General features: G+C 34.5%; 1 protein-coding gene across 10 annotated transcripts in view; it reads right to left on the bottom strand.

The window, feature by feature from the left end:
- The window catches only part of DMD (dystrophin), a 1,316,389-nt gene that overhangs the window by 750,269 nt on the left and 542,614 nt on the right, over positions 1–23,506 (bottom strand). For all 10 annotated transcript variants that reach the window (XM_062600033.1, XM_062599961.1, XM_062599984.1 and 7 more), the window contains 7 exons: positions 18,186–18,427; positions 16,407–16,587; positions 8,853–8,998; positions 8,136–8,348; positions 5,564–5,677; positions 3,882–4,037; positions 675–845 (listed from right to left, as the gene is read on the bottom strand). In XM_062600033.1, coding sequence (XP_062456017.1) covers positions 675–845; positions 3,882–4,037; positions 5,564–5,677; positions 8,136–8,348; positions 8,853–8,998; positions 16,407–16,587; positions 18,186–18,427 — 1,223 coding nt within the window. The remainder of the gene's footprint in view (positions 1–674; positions 846–3,881; positions 4,038–5,563; positions 5,678–8,135; positions 8,349–8,852; positions 8,999–16,406; positions 16,588–18,185; positions 18,428–23,506) is intronic.

Here is a 23,506-nt window from a genome sequence, read left to right as displayed (position 1 = left end):
GGGGCATTTGCAAACAAATGGTTGGACAGAAAGTTAAGGTCATATAAGCTGACCGCCTGCCAAAGAATTTACCTATAAAACAAAAACCAACCCCACATCCAGTGGTTGAGCAAGAGTATATTTAAGCACAAACTAGTTCTTCTGAAAGAAGGCCATACTCCTCTCATGCAAAAAAACCATTGTTTACTTGAGAGGGAAGATGCTATTGCCATATTCAAGTACCATAATTATAAATCATACATATTTAGTACATACCACCATGCCTAAATCATTCTCTCTTTCTCTCTTTAATATAAAGATAAAATATCAACTGATTTCACTCTGGGTTATCTTTAAGTAATAAACTGTCAGTTAACAGCTGCTAACAGTTGATTCTTGGGAATTATTTCTTACATAAATGGATGTCAAAGCTGCAATAAAGCAAAGAGGGGAAAAAGAAAAAAAAAACACACACACACAAAAAAAGGCAAGCAAAGAAGTGCTGTGAAGGTTCAAAGGTGTTCCAGTGTACTCCAGATAGAAATTACTTGAACCTGCCTATTGCTTTAAATTTCAGGTTTACTGAGAAGATACCGAAAGGTACCTTTTTAAAATGGAAGAGTAGATTCTTTCTTTAGAATGGAAGATTCAAAAAGAGTTTTAAACATAGTTCAAGAAGTTAGTTTGTCTTTTACCTTCAGTTCCTCAACGGCTTTCTGCAATTCTTCAGGTGTTTTATACTCAAAATCTCTTTCCAGATATTCTTCCTCAGCTTGTGTTATCCATTCATGCATCTCTGACAAATCCTTTCTGAGACTCACAGTCTTATCCAAACCACCTTTTAAAGCTGCCTTCTTAGCATATGCCTTTCAGAAAGAAAGAAAACAGTATGTGAAGCAAGAGCCTACTGCATCAACCTGAAGGTCTTTTAGCCGGAAAAGGAAAAAAAAAATCAAACCTATATGAATAACATTGCTGTAATTAGATATTAATTAGATAAGTAATTAGATAAGTAGATTAATTAGATAAGTAATTAGATAGATAGTAATAATAAGTAGTGGAGAAAGTATTAAATACGTGTATACTTATATAGTCTTTTAGTGAGTCATTGCTATGCAGAACCACTTTTCAAAGGCTCTAGAACAAGCCTCTATATCATGTTTTGAGGTTGTTAGAAAACACAGCTGAGAAAACATCATCCTTCTAAAAGATGTAAAATGAATAATAGCAGAACCTTTGCAAGTACACTCAGTAATGAAACAACAGACCCCTGAGCTATAAACACAGAAGACTTATTAACCAGTTCGAGAATAACCTGTTAGAGAATAACATAGACAATTTGTATAATTAGTTCTGCTGATGAAGCTGTGCCTTAAGGTCTCAGAAAGGTGTATACCCTAAAGAAAAGTAAGTAAAAAAGGAACCTTCTATTGGAGGAAACTATATACCTTGAAGGGAAAAAAGCCTTTTCATTAGATCTTTTGCCAATCAGTGTACACAGTATTCTGTATCAGTCTATCAGAATTGTCCATAATTGATAGCAATAGTCAAGTTATCTTTAGATAGATGATACATAGAAGTTTGCAACAAAAACAAATATTTGTACTGGTGCCATATGTCAGAATTGGATATGCAGAACTGATCACTCCAATATCTTCTACTGCACTGCTACTTAGGTAAACTTTATTAGTATCTTTAAGAGGAACTGCATCTTAGTACTTGGTCTTAGTTTTTGACTGGTTTTGGTTTGGTTACCTGTCCTTGAGGACTGGTTGTTAAATACAAAAGTAGCAAAGATCATCAACACTGTAAAGAGGAAACTACAAATCTTATATAAATGTTGTTCTACACAACAAAACAGAGTAATAATACAAAATTGATGTCCGACAAGTGCAAAAGCAGAATCATATGTGGCCCCAGAAAACTGCTTCTTCCTCAATATCAGTACCAGATGAGAGGATAATCTTCCATCATCTGGAAAGAGTACCTGAAGACTCGTTGTTAGTGTTCACAAGGCTCATAATCGTATTAACTAAATAAATATTAATCCACATCGATTCTTCCAAATCCTTTCAAGAAACCCGTACAGACCAATTTGAGTTTTATTTTTACTCCTTCTTTTGTGTTTTAAGTTATTACTGAAGACGCTGTGTTAGAAATGGCTATTGAGAAGCAATAATTTCAACAGTATATTGGGTACAACTATTATAGGAAGATTATCTGAGAAGTCAGAATGAAATAGTAGAAGACAGGAACTTATTTGAACTTTACCTTTCATAAAATTCACAAGACTTTACTTTAAATTTCTGTGAAAAAAGTGCAAAGATATCTGTGGTATTAATGCTACAAAAACAAGCAATTAAAAACTTCAGATTAGTTAAAGAGAAAAGACTACACAACTGGGTCCATAAAATGTCTTGCAGATTTCAAAGATATTTTTTTCTATATCTATGTCTACCAGAAAAAAATAAGGAAGTTATTCTGTACATGTGAAGTAATTCATATGATACCAGCTTCAACTTTATCTATAAAATGGGTACTGCATATCTTCCGAATTCTGGCTTTTAAAAGGTTTCATCTCTTACTTCAAAACAACTGAAGCCCTTACATTTCTCTGTATGACTCCTTAGCTCAAGCACAGCACTATTTCTGGCTATTGAGTCTGGAGTTAACATTACTTCTGCTGGAGTAGGACACCTTTGTAACATACCCTGTGTTTCTTTAGCACATGGCACTTTGTAATGAAAGATCATCAAAGATCTGTTACATGGTATCAGTGGTAAGACCATTATATAATACTATGTGAAAAATTATCATGTATATTGTAGTTGCGCTGTATTTCACAAGGGTAAGCATTGGACTGTTTGGAGCCAAATTAATGGAAGAAAAATCTACAAAGAGCTACTAAATCCAAAATCCACCGTGGAGGTGTTCTTTTTTTATTTTTTTTTATTTTTTTCCCTTAGTTTATATTTAGTAAATATAGACTTTTTCTTTCTATGTTTGGTTTTCCAGCTGAGACGAGATTAGTTATTTCATAGAAAAAATTCCAAATTTATCAGAAATCTTGTTATTTTGTTTAAAAGACATATGTAACACTGTGAATGAGAACATAAATGGTGATGAGCAGTAAGAAGCAATAGTAGGCCAGAAAATTGTTTTAAAACACTTCATACATCTAAAGTAAAGCATTAATCATCATCTTGTACTTTCTTTGTTTTTATTTATATGAAATGTTCCACAGCTTTTCCAAAAATTTTAAGTGGGTTAGAGAAGCTGATCCTGAGTGGTCAGTCTCAAAGTATATATAAAGATGTTTTTAAAGATTTCTGGTTGTTTATTAATAAAAGAATAATAATTTCAGAAAACATTAGACTAAATTGAAAGGGAATGATTATAGTATTATGTAAATATATGTTAAAAAAAAAAGAAAATGTAGACAACAGAATGAGCAAGTAGATAAAAGTAAAAGTAGTACATCCTGAAAGAAATTTCCTTTAAACTGTGATTATGAATTATAAAGAATGGGAATCCTAATAGTAATAGTAATTTCCAGCTCCCTTAATCTGCAAAAATTATTTATTAAAAATGGCCATAATTAAAATAAAACAACTGTCCTTTCCAATTATGCCTTGTTCCCACAAATTTGTGTGGCTGCTGGAGATTGTAATATACTTAAATGCATATGTGCACATATTTGTAATTCCAGGTTATTGAACTCTGAATGCTTTGCTGTTTTAATGTCTTGTGAATTTTCATCTAGTGTAATGACATGTGAGTAAGATGCAGTAGGTCTAGATTCTGTTTCATATCTACTGGATATGCACAGAAGAAGAGATTCTGCCAATGAGAAAACAACATATTCACTGAAAAAGAACCAGTCACAGCAAGAGACTTGATACCTGTTGGCAAATATGTTCCCACTGAAGATTGAGTTCCTTTAGTTCTGTCTCTATTCTGGAGGCAAATTCTGGTTCTGCTTCACTCTTCATTTTCTTCCCAGCCTCATTAACACTGTTCAAACTGGGCTGGATTGTCTGGATATCATTTACTAAAGCCTAAAGGAATCGCAGAAGATTAGGAAAGTAGTAGTCATATAAAGTATTTCAGATATATCATTCCTGTAAAAATGTGTCTACACAAGAAACTGATATGCGCTTGGTCCAGATCTCTAGATATACGAGCACAACTAACACTTTACTATGAAGATGAACACAAGAAAGGAATGAGCAACTCTGCTATGATAAGCTATTCTATATAAGATAAAGTTTATTTGCAAAATATAGCCTATAAAGTTTTAAATGGTATTACAGTATTGAATAAATGTTTTTCTCATATTTGTGAAGGAACATCCCATGAAAATTATTTGGAAGCCATTTCACTTAACTATCCTGACATTACTCTAAGGGTGGAAACTGACCTCATAGCATCCTTAAACTGATCTGAACGGTGACATTCTCAGGTTATTTCTCGTTATTAGAATTTGGCTGTAAGAAACATAAGCAGGTGGTTGAATATTATTTAAACTCTGGGGTAGTTCCAACTTGCACTAGGACTTAAGCCACCTCTAATCTTATTTCTTAAGGCCTCTGTAGTGGTTCTGATGTTACCTGAGCTTCTTACACCATAGAACAGGCTGGAAATGTAAACACATAGATAGTGATGATGACTTTGTTAACTTTATTATGTATCTGACAACAGCGGGTAATATTCGTATGAATAGTTTATAAATTTAGGTGACAGATTCGAAAGAAGTTGCATGTAATTTACTACTGTGTAAAAGATAAGACTTCTATAATTAATGTTCATTTTTATTTAAGTAAGGGGTAATATAAACACAGAGAAGAAACTCTGAGGAGCTCATCATCCTGTAAAGCCAATATATATGATTCATAATAATTACACCTCCTGCCAGAACATTTACAGAACTTGTAAATCCCTTTAAACATATAGCCATGGACGATTATGGGTTATAAGATTCACTGCACTTACACAGTCTGTTGGGACAGGCAGAAGAATTTGTAAACCTTGTGATAGAAATATCAATACTTCATGATGCTTTAAAACTCTGCTGGGAGAAAATCTTGGAACTTGTAAGTTTAGTGAGAAAAATGGGTATAATTCACAATACCTGCAAGTTCTTTTGGTACAGTTAGAAGAGCCAGTAAATCATGTGTGAATAACAGATGCAGAAAAAAGACCTCCTGGCACAGATTGCATAGCATATAATAAATACACATGGAGTGTTTGTAAACTCAATAAACTAAATAAACACATATCCTAAGTTTCCAGAGGCTACTAACTTATTATTTGCAGCAAGTACTCTCTTGTTATTGTTTTCCTTCTGCTATAAATACAAAATGATACAGTCGCAGTACGCCTTCTCTCTGTTTTCAGGTCTACCAGTTTTTATAGAACTTTCCTTCAAACCTAGGAAATGAAAGAGGCTCTAGCACATTGCAGAAGGAAAACTCCTTAAAACATAAATCTATTTTTAGGACCAGTGATCATTTGTGTCATTGTTATATATACCAACAACATACAGAAGAAACAAACAATCATCAAGCAGGCAGGTAACACTCACTGTACACTGTTCAAGCTGCTTTTCCAGTGCTTCTGAATCACCAAGAGCAGGCCACTCTTCTTTCAGAAAAACATCCACTTCAGCCATCCACTTTTTCAATGTTTTAGTGTCATTCTGTTTATTAAAAAGACATTTTATTGCATCACACAGAAACTGACTGGTGATAGCATAATTCATCCTGGCACTATGACTTAAATTCATTGCAATGTAATTCCAGGCTTATTGAACTGTCTGAAAATACTCTGAAAATACAAACACAGCAAACAGAAAATCCAATTTTATCTGGGACTGTCATTCATTCTTTAGCCAGCACTCTGATCATTTTTGCCCAAGTTCTATATGTCTAGGAATGGGCAACTTTCCTCCTCACATGTTTATACCTTCAAAATATTGTGTTCAGATGCTATATGCGTGCATGTGTGTTTACTATTTTCTTGTATGGCTTCAGATCACTTAGCAATTAATTCAGCCTTATGAACAAAGCCTCATGACTTCAATTTAATTTTCAGGCTCATTTTGGAAGTTGCATGTTTCATTGCCTATATCTCTGCCAGAATACAACAGAAAAGAATGAAGATACAGATACAGAAAAGCTCTGTCACCACTCAAAATAAAAAAGTAGTGCTACAGTAACTGAAACAGATTCACTTGGGAAACTCAAATCATATAATGACTCATTGAGAGAGCTGAAAATAGATTTTGAGAGACATCCTCAGTTATTGTCTCTAGCACGAGACTCTCCGTAATCAGTAATTTTCTTCCCATATTCTTTAATTAACCCTTGCAATTAAAAGAAAAAAAAAGATAAATATCAAATCCTTGCAAATAAGCAACCCTACTAGTCTAAGGCAACATTACATGGATAGTCTTAAGACCGTAAAAATTGGAATGAGATTTGATGGCCTGTCAACAGAACCATTTCCAGCTTTCCTCAGTCTTGCAGATGAAAGCTTTTGTCTAATCTTATAGTCAATGAGAAGCTTAGACTGTCCTTTAAAGAAGTCACTTAAAATTACCTTAAAATGTCACTTAAAGCATACACCTAGATGCACGTGCCAAAATAAAAATGAAAAATTGCTAAAATTCTATTCAAAAGCAAATTATAATGCATTTGCTCATCAAATAGTATTTTCACCAGGAATGAAGTATATATAGATATTATAAACAGAAAAACGTTGAATTAAATTACAGAAAAGACACGTTTGATTAGAATACAGATGCATCCTAAGTATGTTCAAAAATGCTTTAACAACTATTACAAGGTAGATAACCAAAGAAACATTTGTATAATGTGGGTGATGTATTTAATAACAACAAGCTACTGTGGAAAATGAATTGAATTAATAAAATATTACATAAAATTATCTGTATAGTTCAGAATGGCAATTATCAAAATTCTGAAGTTTCAACAGTTCATTCAATTATCACTGAGTAAAAATAGTTCAGAATCATTTCTCATGATGCAGTTTTAAAATCTTTACTTGAATACATTAATTCATTAGTTTATTAGTGACACAACAGTATGTCTCTGCTCAACTCTCCAGCCTGTCCAGGTCTCTCTGAAAATGGTAAACTGTAAGTAACAATTATGACTCTTGTTCTATTGTGCTCTATTTCATAACATGAAACTAATGATGTATCATATTCTCCTACAAGCAAACCAAGGCCCAGGACTGAAATACTGTAAATAAAAGAAATAGAAAAAGAGAGAGACAATACGGTGGAGAAATATACTTTGAGAAAACAGTTTTGAGTATGGCTGCAGAACTTCAACCTTCAGAATTTTCTTGGTCATATCCACTATCAGTATGTTAGTGTTCATTTGCATGTGAGGGAAGAGAGGAAGAAAGTTAAAATATTTCTACATTTTCATAGTTAGATAATCTGAAATCACCTACAACTTCTCCCTTGAAATTACACAGAAATAGAATAGGAATATGTTAAAAATGGGCACATTACAAGCCTCAGAACATCTAAGCGATAGACATTCCCTATACACTGTCGTCATTTACTTGTGTAACATTGATACATGTGATCTATGAATTAGTCTAAACAGAAGATCTTCGCAATGAGAGAAACAGTGTAACATTCCAATGCCTGTACCCTTCCGATACACCTGTACACTTCCGATATACCTGTACACTTCTGGTTTGTTGCAACTGCTGCTAAGATACTATCATGTTACAAATGACCTTAATTATGTAAATGAATCCATTAAAGCCAACACAGTAAAAATACTTTGGCTGAATCTACTGAAAAAATAAGTATAGAAATACTAATACCAATTTCACAGAAATCAAAGATAAATTTTGGCATTTGCAAAAACATGAGTAGAAATAGCCACAAAATCAGAATTTGAACTAAAATCTTGGATCCATTCGAATGAAGGGACCATCTTAATACACTTTTTTCCTGATTTAAGCCCGCCTTGTAGGCAGAAATCTCGTATTTGTGTGCTGCTTTGAGATTTCAGTCTGTGGCTCTTCTCTTGCTGCATATAAATGTATGCTGTGCTCATTACTATGGCCACAAGCAACCAGACAGTCGTTTGTGGTGAAAAATCTTTGTTAACCTGGAATCGCTGGAGTTTAGTCATAAGCTCCTCCAGCTTCTGGCACTGATCCACCAGCTGTGCTGACAATTTCTTCCAGCGGCCAAGGATGTCCTCAATCTCCAACTGATATTTCTGGCTGACGTCCGCAGGGGCTTTCCTGGACATCTCTTCCACGGTTGTGCTGAGATAGTTCAGGCCCTTCTGCTGCTCTTGGAGAGAACTTTGTAGAGCCTATGACATAAGAACCATATAATATTCTAATTTAGGTACTGACCAAACTTCACAAATACAGGTGAGACTGCTGAAGAAAGGACTGAACACCATAAATGTCACCTTTGCTAAAGTATCCAATGACAAATTCTACTGAGCAATTTAGAATTCTTTTTCTCACACAAGTAGAATTTTTTAGTTTGAGTGAGAATATAACTAGTGTATAAATCTATACTTAACTGCTAGATCTATCTTCAAAGGAATATTTCATATATCATGAGAATGAACAAAGGTTTTTTCTTTACATGTTCAGTATCTTAGAAGATTGGTTTCAAGGGAGAAGGACATTTTTGATGCTTTAACTTTCAGGAATCAATATAAATAAGTATTCACTGTCTCCTGAAGCCCTTGGCTAAACTATCTAAGGTCCATAGGCTTCAATAGACTCATGACTTAGACCAGCCAGGGTGCTATTCCTCAATACACTTTATTTGGGATTTTCTTTCACAGAGTCTGAACACTCACCTTGAGCTCCCCGAGTCTCTGCTCCATGATTTCGTATTCAGTGACGGTAACCTGAGGTATGGAGAGCTTAGTTTCTGACTGCTGAATCCACAAAACTATAGTATTCATTGTCTCTTTATAGTGTGCAGGAGGCAAACTGTCAAAAACTACATTCAATGGGAAAAAAAGGGAAAGAAATTAAATCCTTTTTCACCTCATTATTTGTTTTGCTGTCAATAATATTGGAAGACTTTTGATAAAAGACCTAGCGTTACTGAAGTCAATAGCTATTTTGCAACAGATTGCAACAGGTACAGTATGTCATTTCCAGATTTTTCAAAGAAATATAGAAGTAGAAAACTTTCAAAATATTTGTGATATTTCTGTCATTTTATGGTTGTGCATCATTTTGCTCTCTAGACCCAAGATGACATTACAACTTCTATGGTCAAGACAATCAACAGACAAACCATTGCATTTAACTTAAAATCCAATTTCAAAACTGCAGTAGGAAACAGCATTCCCTTTTATGGCCCATGTTTGTGTGTTTAATGTTTCTGTTCAAGTAAAATGTTCTGTTTAGGACATCTGTTAAAAGCTTAGAAGATGGATCTCTCTTCTGCATTAAAGCTGAATTTTATTGAACTGTGCTCATTAGACCAACATTACAGCTGCTTTAAATAGACAACATCTGGTGCTGACATGAGCAACTCATTAGCAGAGTTGCTCCCTCTGCCCTCAACAATCGTTTCCTCTCTAGTCACTGACAAACATAAAGACAAATAACAGCTAGTTGGAAATGAAACATTTCCCAACACAATAAGGAAATGTAAAAACTCAAAAAATATGTAACACCTATCTGTGTCTCCCATATAAGTCTCTGATGTTTCAGAAAAACTGCATTGAAAAAAATGATATCCAAATGATGTCCAAAAAGCAGTTTTATAAAACATAGTTAGCAAAATATTTAAGCGCTAGCTTGCTTACATATTCATAAAGCAGTGCTTGGTAGAATGTACTTCCAATTTTAACTTATTTTTTTTAGTTGCACAACTGAATGGTACTTGAAAAAGCTGTATTTTCTGCAGGACCAACATACTAAAATTCGGATCTATTTAAATTCTCTCCTGTGGAACATGCACAGTCTAAGGTGGACTTTCTCCCTTTCAATATCTGGTTAACCTAACCGATGACAGAGCTCTGAGGAGTTACAAGAGACAGGATTTGCTACCATGAAGAACAAGAATTTCTTCCCTTGTGATATATATTCTTCACCCAGAAAGCAATAATAAGATAAATTATTGGAAACACAGAATACAGGCATTTTCATCTCATCATCATTCTTATCAGCAAGTCTATCAAAATAGCACTTAAAATTTTGTTATTTTCTTAGCTACATTCGTATTGTCTGTAACTCATTTAATCCAAACAATTCCACCATTAGAATAAAACATGCATTTAAACATATCACCCCAAATGAATGGAGATATTATTTTTAACAGCTTAAATATGATAAAGGAGTATACCGTTCTTAATCTGATTTTATTTAAAAAATATGAAATGGAGTGCAGTATTCTGATGTAACCTTTGATTTTTATAAGTAATAATTTTCTTTTAAATGAATAATAAATCTTAGGACTAGTGTACAACTTCAAGCAGCTGTATAAAAGAACAGATATTCTCAGTAATACTGAAATTCTCAAAACAGATAAAAAACACATGGGATTCGCTGTTAACAGTAAGCTCCACAAAACTGCCTAAAACTCTTACGCCCATAGTTTGCCAGTAATAATAATTTAAGAACAAAAAGAAACGTAACTAGCATTTTCTCTGATTTTAACTAATATGTTCTCTACTGCTCACAAGACTAAATAAGGATTGAAGTGGGATCAGAGATATTAATTTAAATTAGTTTGTGGCTTTCCAATTTGATTATTAAGTATTTCATTCCCAAAGCAATTTTAAATTCAGTGAAATGATAACTTTTCCACTTCATTTTTCCAGATTACTAGTAACAAAATACTAGTTCTCAATGCCTTTTTCTGAGCTAGATTTTTTTTTTATGATAGACAATATATCAGATTTTTCATTTGCAACCATGAACATATTTTTGGATGAAATTTGAGAAGTGCCTGTATTGTTTTTGCAACTCATGATACCAATGACTAGAAGTCAGTCAAACTCTTACAGTGGGATTCATCTTAGTTAAGCTTAGTTAAGTAAGTTTAGCTGGCTAAAAATTAACACGTTTAGGATCTCTCTGTAGCCAATACGAACCTCTAAAATCCCCATGCTCATAACATACAAACACATACTGCCATGCTTATTTTTACAAGCATTGCCGGATGATACTGATGTTTCTGGATGGAAGTTGACATGAGAAGTACAGTGTATTATATGGATCCTGCCATATTATATGAGGAACTGAATTGATAGAGAGCTACAGCATGTCCACAGCCCAAGCTAGAGTGCCACTGTGCTCATGACAAAGTATCACTGAGGGAAAAAAAAACAAATACGTTAATGTGAAATATCAGAATAAAGTTCAATTCTATTCCACTCTTAGGGAAAGCATTCTAGTGGGACAAACAAAACCCTTGGAAGCTGCAGGCAAACATATTTACAGTGGCTTATTTATTTAAGACAGAGACCATTTAGATTTGGAAATCACGTGTGCAGATAATTATTTGGTTATCACTTGGTTTTAGTAAGCTGACAACATTTGAGACTAGTTCTGCCTATAAGCAGAATATGTTTCTTCATTCTTCTGCCTAGCTTCCCTTTTTGTCATCAGACTTCCCAGTTAAAATTCTTTTCCAAACCAGGAATGAGATGAGAATATAATTATCTCAACAACTATCAAATCACAGTGGATAGTCTGCCATGTGCATCTCCTACAACCAGGACAAATCCCACTATTCATCAGGTCATTGTGAAATGAGAAGAAAGGCAATAAATATAATCTACGGAATCATTTCAGCAGAGTCATTCTCTGAAAGGAATGATCTAGATTGAATTGCACATATATTTCCAGTAAAAATATCTTCAACAGCAGCTGTAACTGTTTAAAACTATGTGTAGTTTTCCCTAAAACTTTTGATTTCACTTGTTTTGTAATACATATCTTTAAAGCTATTCATCAAAGTCCAGCACTTGGGAGGCGCTTTTGCTGTTTTCCTATATTGATGGCTTCACAAAAGCTGTGATTCCCTTCTTTTTCACCATAAACTACCAAAGTGGAAACTTTTAAGAGTCTTACATGATACATTATCAATGATGTTCTGCAAGTGCTTTAACAACTTTAATTCTCATTCATTCACCTCTTAAAAGAAATTGTAAAGAAAAGTCTTCTCCAGTTCACAAGATGCAATGTAACAATACATATTTCTCTTAAGATGCAAAATTTTGTAGGTGATTTTAATTTTCACACTTACAAACATGTCATGGAGGAGGAAGGGTAAGTGACCTACAGAGCAGGGTATGTTATCTAATATAGGTTAATTTCACATTTTTTTTTTTTTAAGGAAAACGATTACCTGACGAAATATATGCAATAGAAAAATGAAATTATTTGTATATTACTTACTAAAATACAATTTTCTCATGTGTAGCTCAGATATCATCTTGAAAGGCAGATTAAAAGAAATCTAAGCAACCAAACTTATCCCTCAGAACAAAACAGAAATTATTGTTATTATTATTAAACCATAGTTCAGCTCTGCTAAGGTCTTAAGAATAATTTGCAGTTATGACAATTACAATGCACATGCTTTAATTTTTTCTTTCTCAACTACACAACGATCAGAATAAAATTGATACACATACCACAAAAATTTCACTGTCATTTATATCTCATCTCTAAGACACTTAGAGCATCAAAATAAGTTAGCAGTTCAAACTTTAAACAAAGATTAAGAAAAATTATAATCTAAAACTCCAAATGGTCATCAAACTATTATGGTTGCTGTGGTTTGTTATAAAGTTACTCCAAGACTGAGTGGTGTGAACTCTATGGAAAGCAGCCTTGTTTAAGACACTGTATTAGCTGACTAGGGAGGAAAGTGGTGACCTGCAAAATAGCAATAAAGATGGGCTGGGTACACAAAAAAGTCTAAATAATCTTCACATGACATAGAAGACAAAAACCTTGTACAGTCCATTCTTGAAATAAATAGGAGAAACATCATTTGAATGCAGATTAATGGTTCATTATTAATAATAACAATACCAACTTCTCCTTTGGGAATTACTGATCCTGCCAATGTAGAATCCAAATTTGAAAGGAAAGCACAAAGCATGTCTACTGAATTCATTAAGCAGAGAAAAATATCTATAAATATGACTTGACCTTTGCCACTTCCACTCTGTATTCTTAATTTTGCCTGCCACAAAAGCTAGTTTGTACTTTTTTCAGCTATTTTCTAAAGAGCTAATGATCTCCCTGCCCCGAGAAGCCCTCTTGAGAACAGTCTTGTCAAACTGAGAAGACATGAAGGCTTCGCACTCAAGACTACAGCTGGGTAACAGTTCACTGCGGCCAGCCCGAACAGCAGAAACGCCTTCGTAGAGCTCGGCGCAGCCACAGAGCAGGACACATCTTGGACTGAATCGGCAGCTTCCTGGGACACGGTCTGCACCAGGTCTGAACCTACCTGATGCTCTCAGCTCTCCCTCTGACGAGAGGGAAGAGGGAACGGGAGGCTCAGCAGACTGCCCCCGAGCAACCTCTCTGACACAGCAGCAGTTCCTTTCAAGACTATTAGATATAAAGTTCAACCTCTCATTCTTCACCAAGGCAACTGCAGCACCTTGGGAAACCACATTATTCATATTCAAATTATTCCCATAATTGCCCCTTACTCTCCCTTGCTCCTTTGTGTATACTACTAAATATTTTGAAGCGCTGTCTGACCTCTATTTTTTTTCTATGTCCCAGTAGTCAAGAAATGACTCTAAGTGTGTTAGGGAGCTGGAGTGACAACTACATCATCTTCAAAAGCATCAGTTAGCTGTGCACACACTGACACTCTATGAAGTCAGAAAATGGGTTCCTATTTCCTCATATTTTATATGTATTTCTTTCACAAACAACACTGCAAAACAGTGAAAAATCCAAACACAACAGATTTTGAAGTTTTCATAACACAAAATGCTAATCAAATGATTGGGAAGAACATTTGAGAAAACCTGAATTCACCTCCAATATTTTATTAAGAAATCTACTGGACAGAATAAAAAAGCTACTAAGCACTCATGAACCTAAAAAAAAAAAAAAAAAAAAAAAAAATCAACAAAAATATGAGGAGGGCAATCTCCTAGGATTAGAGGAAAATTATTTGGGGAGAAAAAAAATCCCTCTGAGACAAACTAAAACAATATGTCTAAATAAACTTATCCATTAAAAAAAAAAGATACTGAAACAATGGAACATAAAAAAAAATAAGTACGATGACTCAAAAATCTCACTAGCACATTTAGGATATACAGCATGGAGAAGAGGAAAGGAACAAATACTACAACTAATCTACAAAACACGATTCAATCTTTTAAAAAATTCTCCGCTATATGGAAAAGAAAAAATTATTTGCAAAGAAATTATGCAAACGAGATGGAAATCTCTAAAATGTAGAACACCAGGAGTTTCTGTTAAACTAAAGCTAGAATAAAGACATGGGGTATGGCCTTTTTTTCTGTCTAGTTTAAACAGAACAAACATAGTCACTGAAGTCAGTACAAGAAATTCAAATGTAGCTGAATTTTTTGAGCTTCAGCTTTTACTTTTTTACATTTCTTGATTCTCAAAGCCTTCCTGAAAGAGGATGATACCTAACGCAGTATCCTAAGCACAACTGTGCCTATGTGTAGCAGAGTTATAACAGGAAATGAGCACTCTCGATAAAACTACGTGTAACATTCTGAAGATAAATACAATGTAATTGACATAATATGCTCACATAAAATATCACTATAGGTATGTGCTGTACGGAATAAAACAATCTCTTCTTGCCAGCTGAACCACTTGAGCTAAGCTCCTTGAGATGCAAAGCAGCAGCATAAAATAAGATCAACTGACCAGCCTTGGTTTTCAGACCATGTAAAATGAACTAAGAGCGACTACAGTGAAATGCTGCGGAGGCTACACAAAATACTGCCTTCTCTTCTACAGGCATTTAGGACATTCAGCCCCACCTGTCCAATGCTGCCTCCTCAAGACACCTACTGATGTGGCTGGACAGCAGCCTGGGGGTGCATATTGCAGCACAGAAGTGGGAATGAGCAGCAGCGGCCAGGAACTCTTCAGCCAAAGACTCTGGTTTGTGAAGTTACAATCCAGGCAATGAACACTACGTCTCTTACAGGACTAGCCAACAGTTTAGTTCACAAGGTTTTGCTGTAGGAGAATTAAGTGAAGCAGAAAAAGCACTTCTACAAAATCAGATATAGGAGAAAACATTAAGAAGCTAGAATTTACAGTATCTTCCTGTTGGCAGAATGGTAAATGATTTCAACAGATCAAATAAGAGGGCATTAATTTTTAAATGTTATCTGTTATCTAGCCTAATTTTAGAGTGACGAATAAACTTTTCCCTCCTTTTTACTCATTGTCTACAGTTCAGCTTGTGTGCGGGTATATGTGTAAAATAACTACAGCAGCACAATAAAAACGCAGCATAGATGAAAAAAAAAAAGATTTAAAATGAAATCATTTCAAACCTCTCCAGGAAATAATTTTGTAAGAATCCTATAAAGATCCACTAGAAGGAGCTAGAACTATGTCCAATTTCAAAACTGTATAGTCATTTACAGATACCACTCGTTTAAAGGGAAAAATAATTTCTTCACTGTGGGGAAAGTTTTAATTTATGTTTTTATGTGACTTTATTTTTAATTTCATAATTAAATACATAAAGTATACAATAGTCACTAGCATGATTGAAGATATATGGTATCTTAATCAGAAATAAAGTCAACTTTCAGTTTTGGTATAGCATTTTCACCCTTTTGAAAAAATGCATTTTATCACAAATACAATAAATAATGTTATAACTAGCAGTCATAAAATCCATGAAACAAAGGAACAGCTCAGCATATAATGAAAAACTAGACAGCCTAAAGTAAGTAACCACTATTTTTAACAGGCTTCATGAAGTTCAGTTCCAGTTCTACACAAGTCTACAGCAGTTTCATTGCTGCAATTAAACTCTTCCTCTCTTCTCTGATGACAGAGGTAGAGACAGCTCTGTCTTATAATCCACAATGACTGCGTTGTGTTGCCAAGAGATATCTTTAAATTTGGCCACATATATATCCTATCAAGGGAAGACCTGATGCTAGGATTATACTGATTGTAACTTTTGCTTCTGAATAATTTATCTTCCTTTTTTTCCCTATTATTTAATATATTATAAATGATATACTGATAATTTCTGAAAGACTAATTCAGTTGCAAAAAACCCCATCAAAGTTGTACTGTTTGTCTATGATAAAACTAAACACAAAAGTAGGAAAGAAAAACATACACATCTATTCTTCGCATGTTAGTCAGGTAAATTGACTTCTTCCATGAACACTTACTGGTTTGTAGCTGCTTTTCTCTGGCTTGCATGTCAGCTAGTATTTGTTTGAAATGGTTGATAAAAGCAGCAAGGTCAGCATCCAGAAACATTGGCCCTTGTTCTCTTTCTTTCAGTGCCTGACTTTGAGCCTTTAGTCGTTCAATTTGAGGCTGAAGGGTTGATAAGCGGATGATTTCATCCTGCATGTTCAAGTGAAAAAAGTCAAGATAAAGCCATCCTACACATGAACTTTTTGCCATGAAATCACTAGTGTTTCAATGCACATCAGAGTTGTTTTTCTTGCGACTACAGTAGTAAAACTAAAAGCAAATCCCACCAGCATTTTTAATCTTTTCTCACAAATCAGTATTTCTCATATTTCTCAATCATTTTACTGATGCTCTTACGTTTTTAAAGTAACTATTGTATGCATTATCATTTTAGTGTTGCAATGCTCAAAGAAAGTAGGATAGATTGTATATTCAAATTCCATGCCTGAGGAGCCTTCCATCCATGTGGAGCTGGGAAGATCAAAAACTCCACATTTCCCATAATCCTAGACCCATCTCTGCTACATAAAATACAGGTTAACGGCATGAAGTGGAAAAGAAGTGGAGATGCTCACTGATTTTCTGTAGTCTCACAGAAATACATTGCATACTGAGGTTGTGCTATTATCCCTTCTGGACACCCTGTATTCACTGACACACTTGCAACTACTAAGTAAAAAGAAATGAGGAAAGATATTGTCATTGGGTAAGCCAAATGCAGAGTTTGTAGCAGAGTGACTCTAACAGAAACTTTCTACAAGAAAATGGAGAATTCCTGCAGGAATGAAGCCATGTTGGAAATTCATAAAAACAGAAATAATAGCATGAGTAAATCTAAATTTGAGGTTCAAACATTGTTTTCAGTTTCAGAGCTTCGGGAACTAGAGATTTCATGAAGTCAAACTTCTATAGGTATGTTATTCAGTTTATAGTTCATTATTACATCTCAAATTTCAGATCAGATTGCTATCAAGTAATATTAGCTTGTAGGCAGGTGTATGCATACATGATCTCACATGCCCCTCCTCAGAGGTTGAGCAGATTTTTAAAACTAATATTGTATTTATGCTCCCTTCAAAGTCTGCATGTGTTAGTTCAAAAGGAAGATACAAGGGAAAGAGTGACTGTCATGACACAATTTCCACAGAGCTGTCTACGGTAAGGAAGACAAACAAACTTCTACAGTTGGGCAGCACACAGCTGAAAGCTTTTAGGGAGAATGAGTGAATCAATACGACTGGTTTCGTACAACTGTTGTGATTTTGTCATATGATGATAGGAGAATATTCCTCCATTTGACTACAAAATCCACCCTTTAAATGCAGAATATGTAACATGTAAAGTGGTCTACATGGCAGGATTTTTGACTTGACTGTAAAGACAATTTTCAGGTCTGGATCATTACAATAGAGGTGATAGCAGGAGTTACCTAAGGAAGAACCAAAGAAATATAGCCCTGCAGGAGAAAATAATTGTTTAGGTCCCTAATTCCCTAACGTTAGGCATCTAAATATCTTGAAGTGACTAAATATTTGGGGCTGAGTTTTAAATATCCACATACAGTGTTCTCTTGCCTCTTTACTTTGACCATTGTTTTGTTTCTGGAATATATATTGTCAATACTTATCTTAGCAAGATAAGAAGTCAGCTTCCACTTTTATATTGAAATAGTGTATGCCATGATGGAGCCAACTGTTGAGACACATATGAAGCACAATGTAACAAAAAGCTTAAACAAAATCTCTAACCTTGCACTTTTCCAATTGTGTTTTTACTGCAGCAGGATCTGTTGCTGGTGTGGGTTGTGCTTTCAGCCAGCTTTCTGCAGTAACTGCGGTCTGCTCCAGTTGCCGCAGCTGGGAGTAGAAGTCAATGATGTTATTTTGGTGCTCCAGCCACGCCAGCCTTTCACTCAGCAACTGACAGAACTCAATCCAGCGACTCTTCAGCTGCTCTGAGGCTTGTCTGATATTGTCAGCATTAAGGCCCTCTAAAAGAAGAGAAGAGAAGTTTGACTCTTTCAGGTAACTAAGTGGCAAAGAAAAAAAAATAATTCCACAATTCAGTTTCTGTATCTGAGAGCTCATAAATCCAGATAATGATTTATCATCAAATAACAGCCCTGAACGTACAGACATTTCGTATTAGTTGAGACAACATTTTAAGAGTATTTTAAGTTGCTCTTACGGAACATTTTTTGGTATAGGAATGAATTATAAAGTGCATTAAGGTAACAGAATGGCAATAAAGCAGAAAATTAAGATATAATATATAATTAAAACTGCTGTAAAAATAAGAAAATGCTTGACAGTTAGACATTGAACGCGGTTTGGATTACGGCTAGGTTTTAATGCTAAGGAGTGTTGAGGTTTTAAGTGTCCAAATGATCTAGATAAAAAAGACTAATTTCAAATTAATGGGAACTACATTCCTCAGTTTTTTTGGTGTTTTTGATAATTCAACTCTTAACTTTAGAGTTAAATGCTATTTTAGAAAATAATCATAGGCACTGAAGAATGACCATACTGCTCAGATCAGATTTTCCTAGGCCAGTCCCCTGTCTGAGAGTGCCTGAGCCTCCACTCCTTAAATTCAGCCAAGCCTGGCAGTTAAGAAACTGTGTGACAATTTGGCTATTTTCAGCCAGGGGCTGGTTTGTCTGACATAGATTGCCTGTTTCCATTTATTGTTCATTATTAAATTAAGGTTCATAAAGAAAAAGTGACCTTGGTTATTACAGACAAGAAGGTTACCTAGAATTAATTAGAGGCAAAAGAGCTCTATATACTGTGTGATGAGAGGCAGGCAATACATACCAAGAATAAACTAAGAGAGCTTACAATAACATCAGTTATAATTTCTCAGAAATTTGGCACTCAGGTCAAGTTCAAAATAATATTAACATAAGCATCTAATTTATTTTTCAGGGAAAGTTTAAATGTAAACCCTAACATCTTTTCACTGGCATGATTTGTAATGATATGTATAGTAATAGGATTGATACTGATTTCCAAACTAATATTTTCTCAATCAAGTGAGTACTACTGTATGTTTAAGCACATTTTTAATAATGTCATCACTGATTCACGTACTAGTTAACTAGTAAAACAAAAGCTATGTTCTTATCAAAATAATCAAATTCAGGGGTTTTTTGGTGTTTCTTAAAACCAAGTTTAGATGCAAATAAAACAAAGGACTTCAGTCCTCTCTATATGATTTTTGGTATGCCTGTGATATGGTTTATATTACACTTGCATCCTGTATTCTCAATCTGCTGCAAAATTTCTTTATCAGGCATACAAAATAGGAAAGTTCATCTGCAAATGTTGAGAGTAGAACTTGGAAAATAGCCTCCTAGCTACAGTTAAATGCCTTAAAATATTGAAGTGATCTGAAATTATAATAAAACTTCCACAGAATGACTCTAATGCACAGTATATGGTAAATCATATTAAAGGATAGGCTGGGATCATACCGTCTACTGTGGAGCTCCACAGTTCTCTGGCAAATACTATTGTGGATTCAGCTCAGGGCTGCTTCATTCAGTGTCACTTGGAAACAGCTCACTTGGAAGCAGACTGCATAATACCTGATAGCAGTTCTCCAGATATGTTCTGCTTCTTGGATACTACCGTAGCCAAGCAAATCGTACATGATTTCACAAAGTACAAGCAAAAAATGTAGAAAGATAGGAGGCCCAGCACGACTGAGATATAATGGCAATTGCTGTGGTTGCAGAAGCTACATATACACACTATACTCCGTAAACTGGATGACACAGTTTAATGGCTGAGCAAGGGTATAAAATGAAGCTTAGAAAGCATAAGGACATTTTGGCACATCTTGAACAGTAAAATCCATCAGTAGTCTGGTCTTTTTTCTTACTTTTTTTTTTTTTTTTTTTTTTTTAATCAGCAAATGTGGAATGCATAAAAATTGCATTTTTTTAATGCTTAATGTCTATTTAAAATATAGCAATATGTAAAGAGGCATCATAAAGCTGAATGGCATAGCATGTCTGAATAAAAACCGTCAAAGGTGACCACCCACAGAGATACTGAATATCACCAACAGCAAGAATAAATGCATGTGTAGACGACAAGCTTTTAATTATGCTATATTTCACTAATTGCTTTTTTCCAGTTGTGATTCTGGCTATAAAAAAGCTGTATATTCATAGCAGAAAGCACACATCATTGATGCTGAGTTCATGATTACCTTTGAACTTTTGAAGATATTACCTACGTGTTTGGTAGCGAAGAGGTTAAAAGACCATTTTATTTACTCCTCCCTTCCTCCTTTTTCAGCTGTCACAGTCTCCAACTACCCTTAGACAAGATTATGATTACCAAGGGAAGGATGCAATCATGGATTCTCCTTACATAGTAATATGTTTCCTTCTAATATTTCTTTTCAAGGATTCAGAGAGAACTATGTTTCAGAATCTTCTGGTTCTCTTTTCTTCCTTCTCTTCCTCTTTTCCTCTTAATGTAACATTTAAATATATGAAAATATCTTTAATTCATATCCAAACTTTGAGTCTAAATGTGATTCCAGAAGTGCAGAGACCAACAAAGAAATGCTTTTTGCTGCTCACGTTAACAGAAGTGGGACACACAAGACTGGAATGGTGCAGAGCTGTGTCTAGTTGTTGCCACTACGCAACATAATACCCTTGCAAAATGAAGGCTCATCTGAAAATCTCCATGGGATGTACCTTTAAACCTGTCTTAATTCACAGACAGCTCTAAATTTGTCTATATAATGTTTGTATATCATTTTCAGAATAATGCAATATAATGGATTACCTGCACTTTATAAATTTTTCTATAAAAGTCTAAGCCAAACAATCAGAGAGGTAACAAAAAGATATTTCTTGCCCAGCCCAAGATGTATATATGCCATATACACTAACTATTTTTTTTTCTCTGGCTTTCATTTAAATAATGTTTGTACACAATACCATTTAAACTGGTATATCAATTGATTCAAATTCTAATCCAGAACTGGAACTTGTCCAGATCTTCACATTTGGCCTATTTTGATGAGTTACTCCCCTCTCTTATTTAAAATGACAAATTAATTGCTATTTGGATAGTTGATGCAATGAGGGTATAATTGGTGAAAATCAAGAATTTGAAACTTACTTTCACAGCAAGTATTGACTCCTTTATTATCCTTAGCAGCTTTATCAACCAATATTTTTCATTCACGACATTAATACCAGTCCTCTTATTCTCTTTTGCTCATGGCAGCAAGAGACATCAAAAGTTGACAATCAGGTGAAGGAACACTAAAACCTATTTTCTAGTAAAATATTATTATATTAGGAATAATGGCTCACAATCTTTTTGTGTTTAATATTCTTAAAGCTCCTGTTATAATCAGCGAATAAATACATTGTACCCAGAGGAAACAGATCATTATCTGAAGTGCATCCATTAATTTTATTACCTTGTGTACTGCACATAACAAATTGTTTGAGTATTTTTAATTGTGCAGCACCTTACTTGCAAGTACATTGGAATTGCCACTTAACATGAAGGATACCTTATTAAGTGCATTTATAATTTGCTATGGATCTATGATAGAATAAAGTAATATTATCTGTGTTTTTACAGCTTTTATCTCATAATCATATGTGAAATGGTAACTCACAATGAAATAAGATAATAAATTTCCTCCTTAGAACAATGGCACTTATTATGAAATGTTTTATCATAAATTTGTCTGTATTCACTTTAATGCTGCCTATCCAAAGTCTCTGAGTAGCCATTTTGATGCCCTATTTTATTCTAACTACTATAATAGTCAAATGTCCACTCAACCCCCCTCAAACTGCTTCACTGCTTCATAAGCAGATTTGTTATTCTATTTTAGTTAAAAACAATGGAAAAGAGGAGCTGTAAGCTTTCATTCATTGTGATAATCAGACTTTGTGTGCCTCTTTAAAAGCATGAGCAAGGAGAGGTAGAGCAGGGTCAATGCTGGAGATGACTGTTTGACTAAACAGTCATCCACCAAATGAAACGGTGTCTTCCACTGTGATGGGAAATGCTTTTCCTACTGTGCTATCCCAACAGGCACATACTTATGAACATAAGAATAGCAATAGTGTCTTAGATCACAGCTCTTTCTAGAGTAGAATCTTTTTGCTAACTATAGCTGGAAGTATTTATGTAAGACAAGAATACTGTCCTATATAAATACACTTCTGCAGAATATTTTCCTCTGTGCCAATGAACAAAAAAAGAGACCCTACATATATTGCCTTTTTTTCTCCAAAATTTGATCCCATCACAGCAAAAATGAAAGCAAATAAATACAAATGGTCTAACAATGAAATTCAGCATCACTCTGAACATCTCTCTGATAACACACCAGATCTCTTCACCTTTTGTACTTTTCATTTTTTACACTCAAAATCTTGTCTGTGGGCAAAGAGGAAGCACACCCTATAGGTAAAGCCAAGGATTTATTGGTAGCATAATTGAAATCTTAAGAGTCTTATCATTACCAGTTCAGATCTAATCGCTGTAAAAAAGAATGAATGATAATGCAGTTAAAATTGTTATCACTTGACCTTGGATGTCACAACTGATCTACACCTTAAGTCTGTTTACTCACTGCAGTCTTTTAACTACAGATTACACTGTACGTGCACAACGCTCATCAATTATTTCACTGAATGGTTTCCCTAAAGCAGATACTACACAGAATAATGATGGGAGCACATCATTTGTCATTTGTAAATTCTGATTGCAAAAGGTTAAAAAGGCTTTTCATTCAAGATAACTTTATAATACATCTTTGCTTCACTACATTTTAAACTGCGTATCTCCCCCAGATAGAAAAATGTACTTTAATTCCTGTTCCTTCTGGCTCTATGAAAGAGTCCCAGCATTAGAAGAGGAAAGTATGTAGGTATAGTCAGTCTGCTCTGTTGAACTTTATTTTAGAGATTCAACATGCAAACTTTCCTGTGCTGTGCTCTTTCCTTTCATTCTTAGTGAGATCAGAAAGTCAACAGAGATCAACAAAAAATAACAAAGAGACTAAAACTGTATGT

Source organism: Rhea pennata, chromosome 1, assembly GCF_028389875.1.
Source record: "Rhea pennata isolate bPtePen1 chromosome 1, bPtePen1.pri, whole genome shotgun sequence".
Lineage (NCBI taxonomy): Eukaryota > Metazoa > Chordata > Aves > Rheiformes > Rheidae > Rhea > Rhea pennata.
This window is presented reverse-complemented; position numbering and strand designations above follow the sequence as displayed.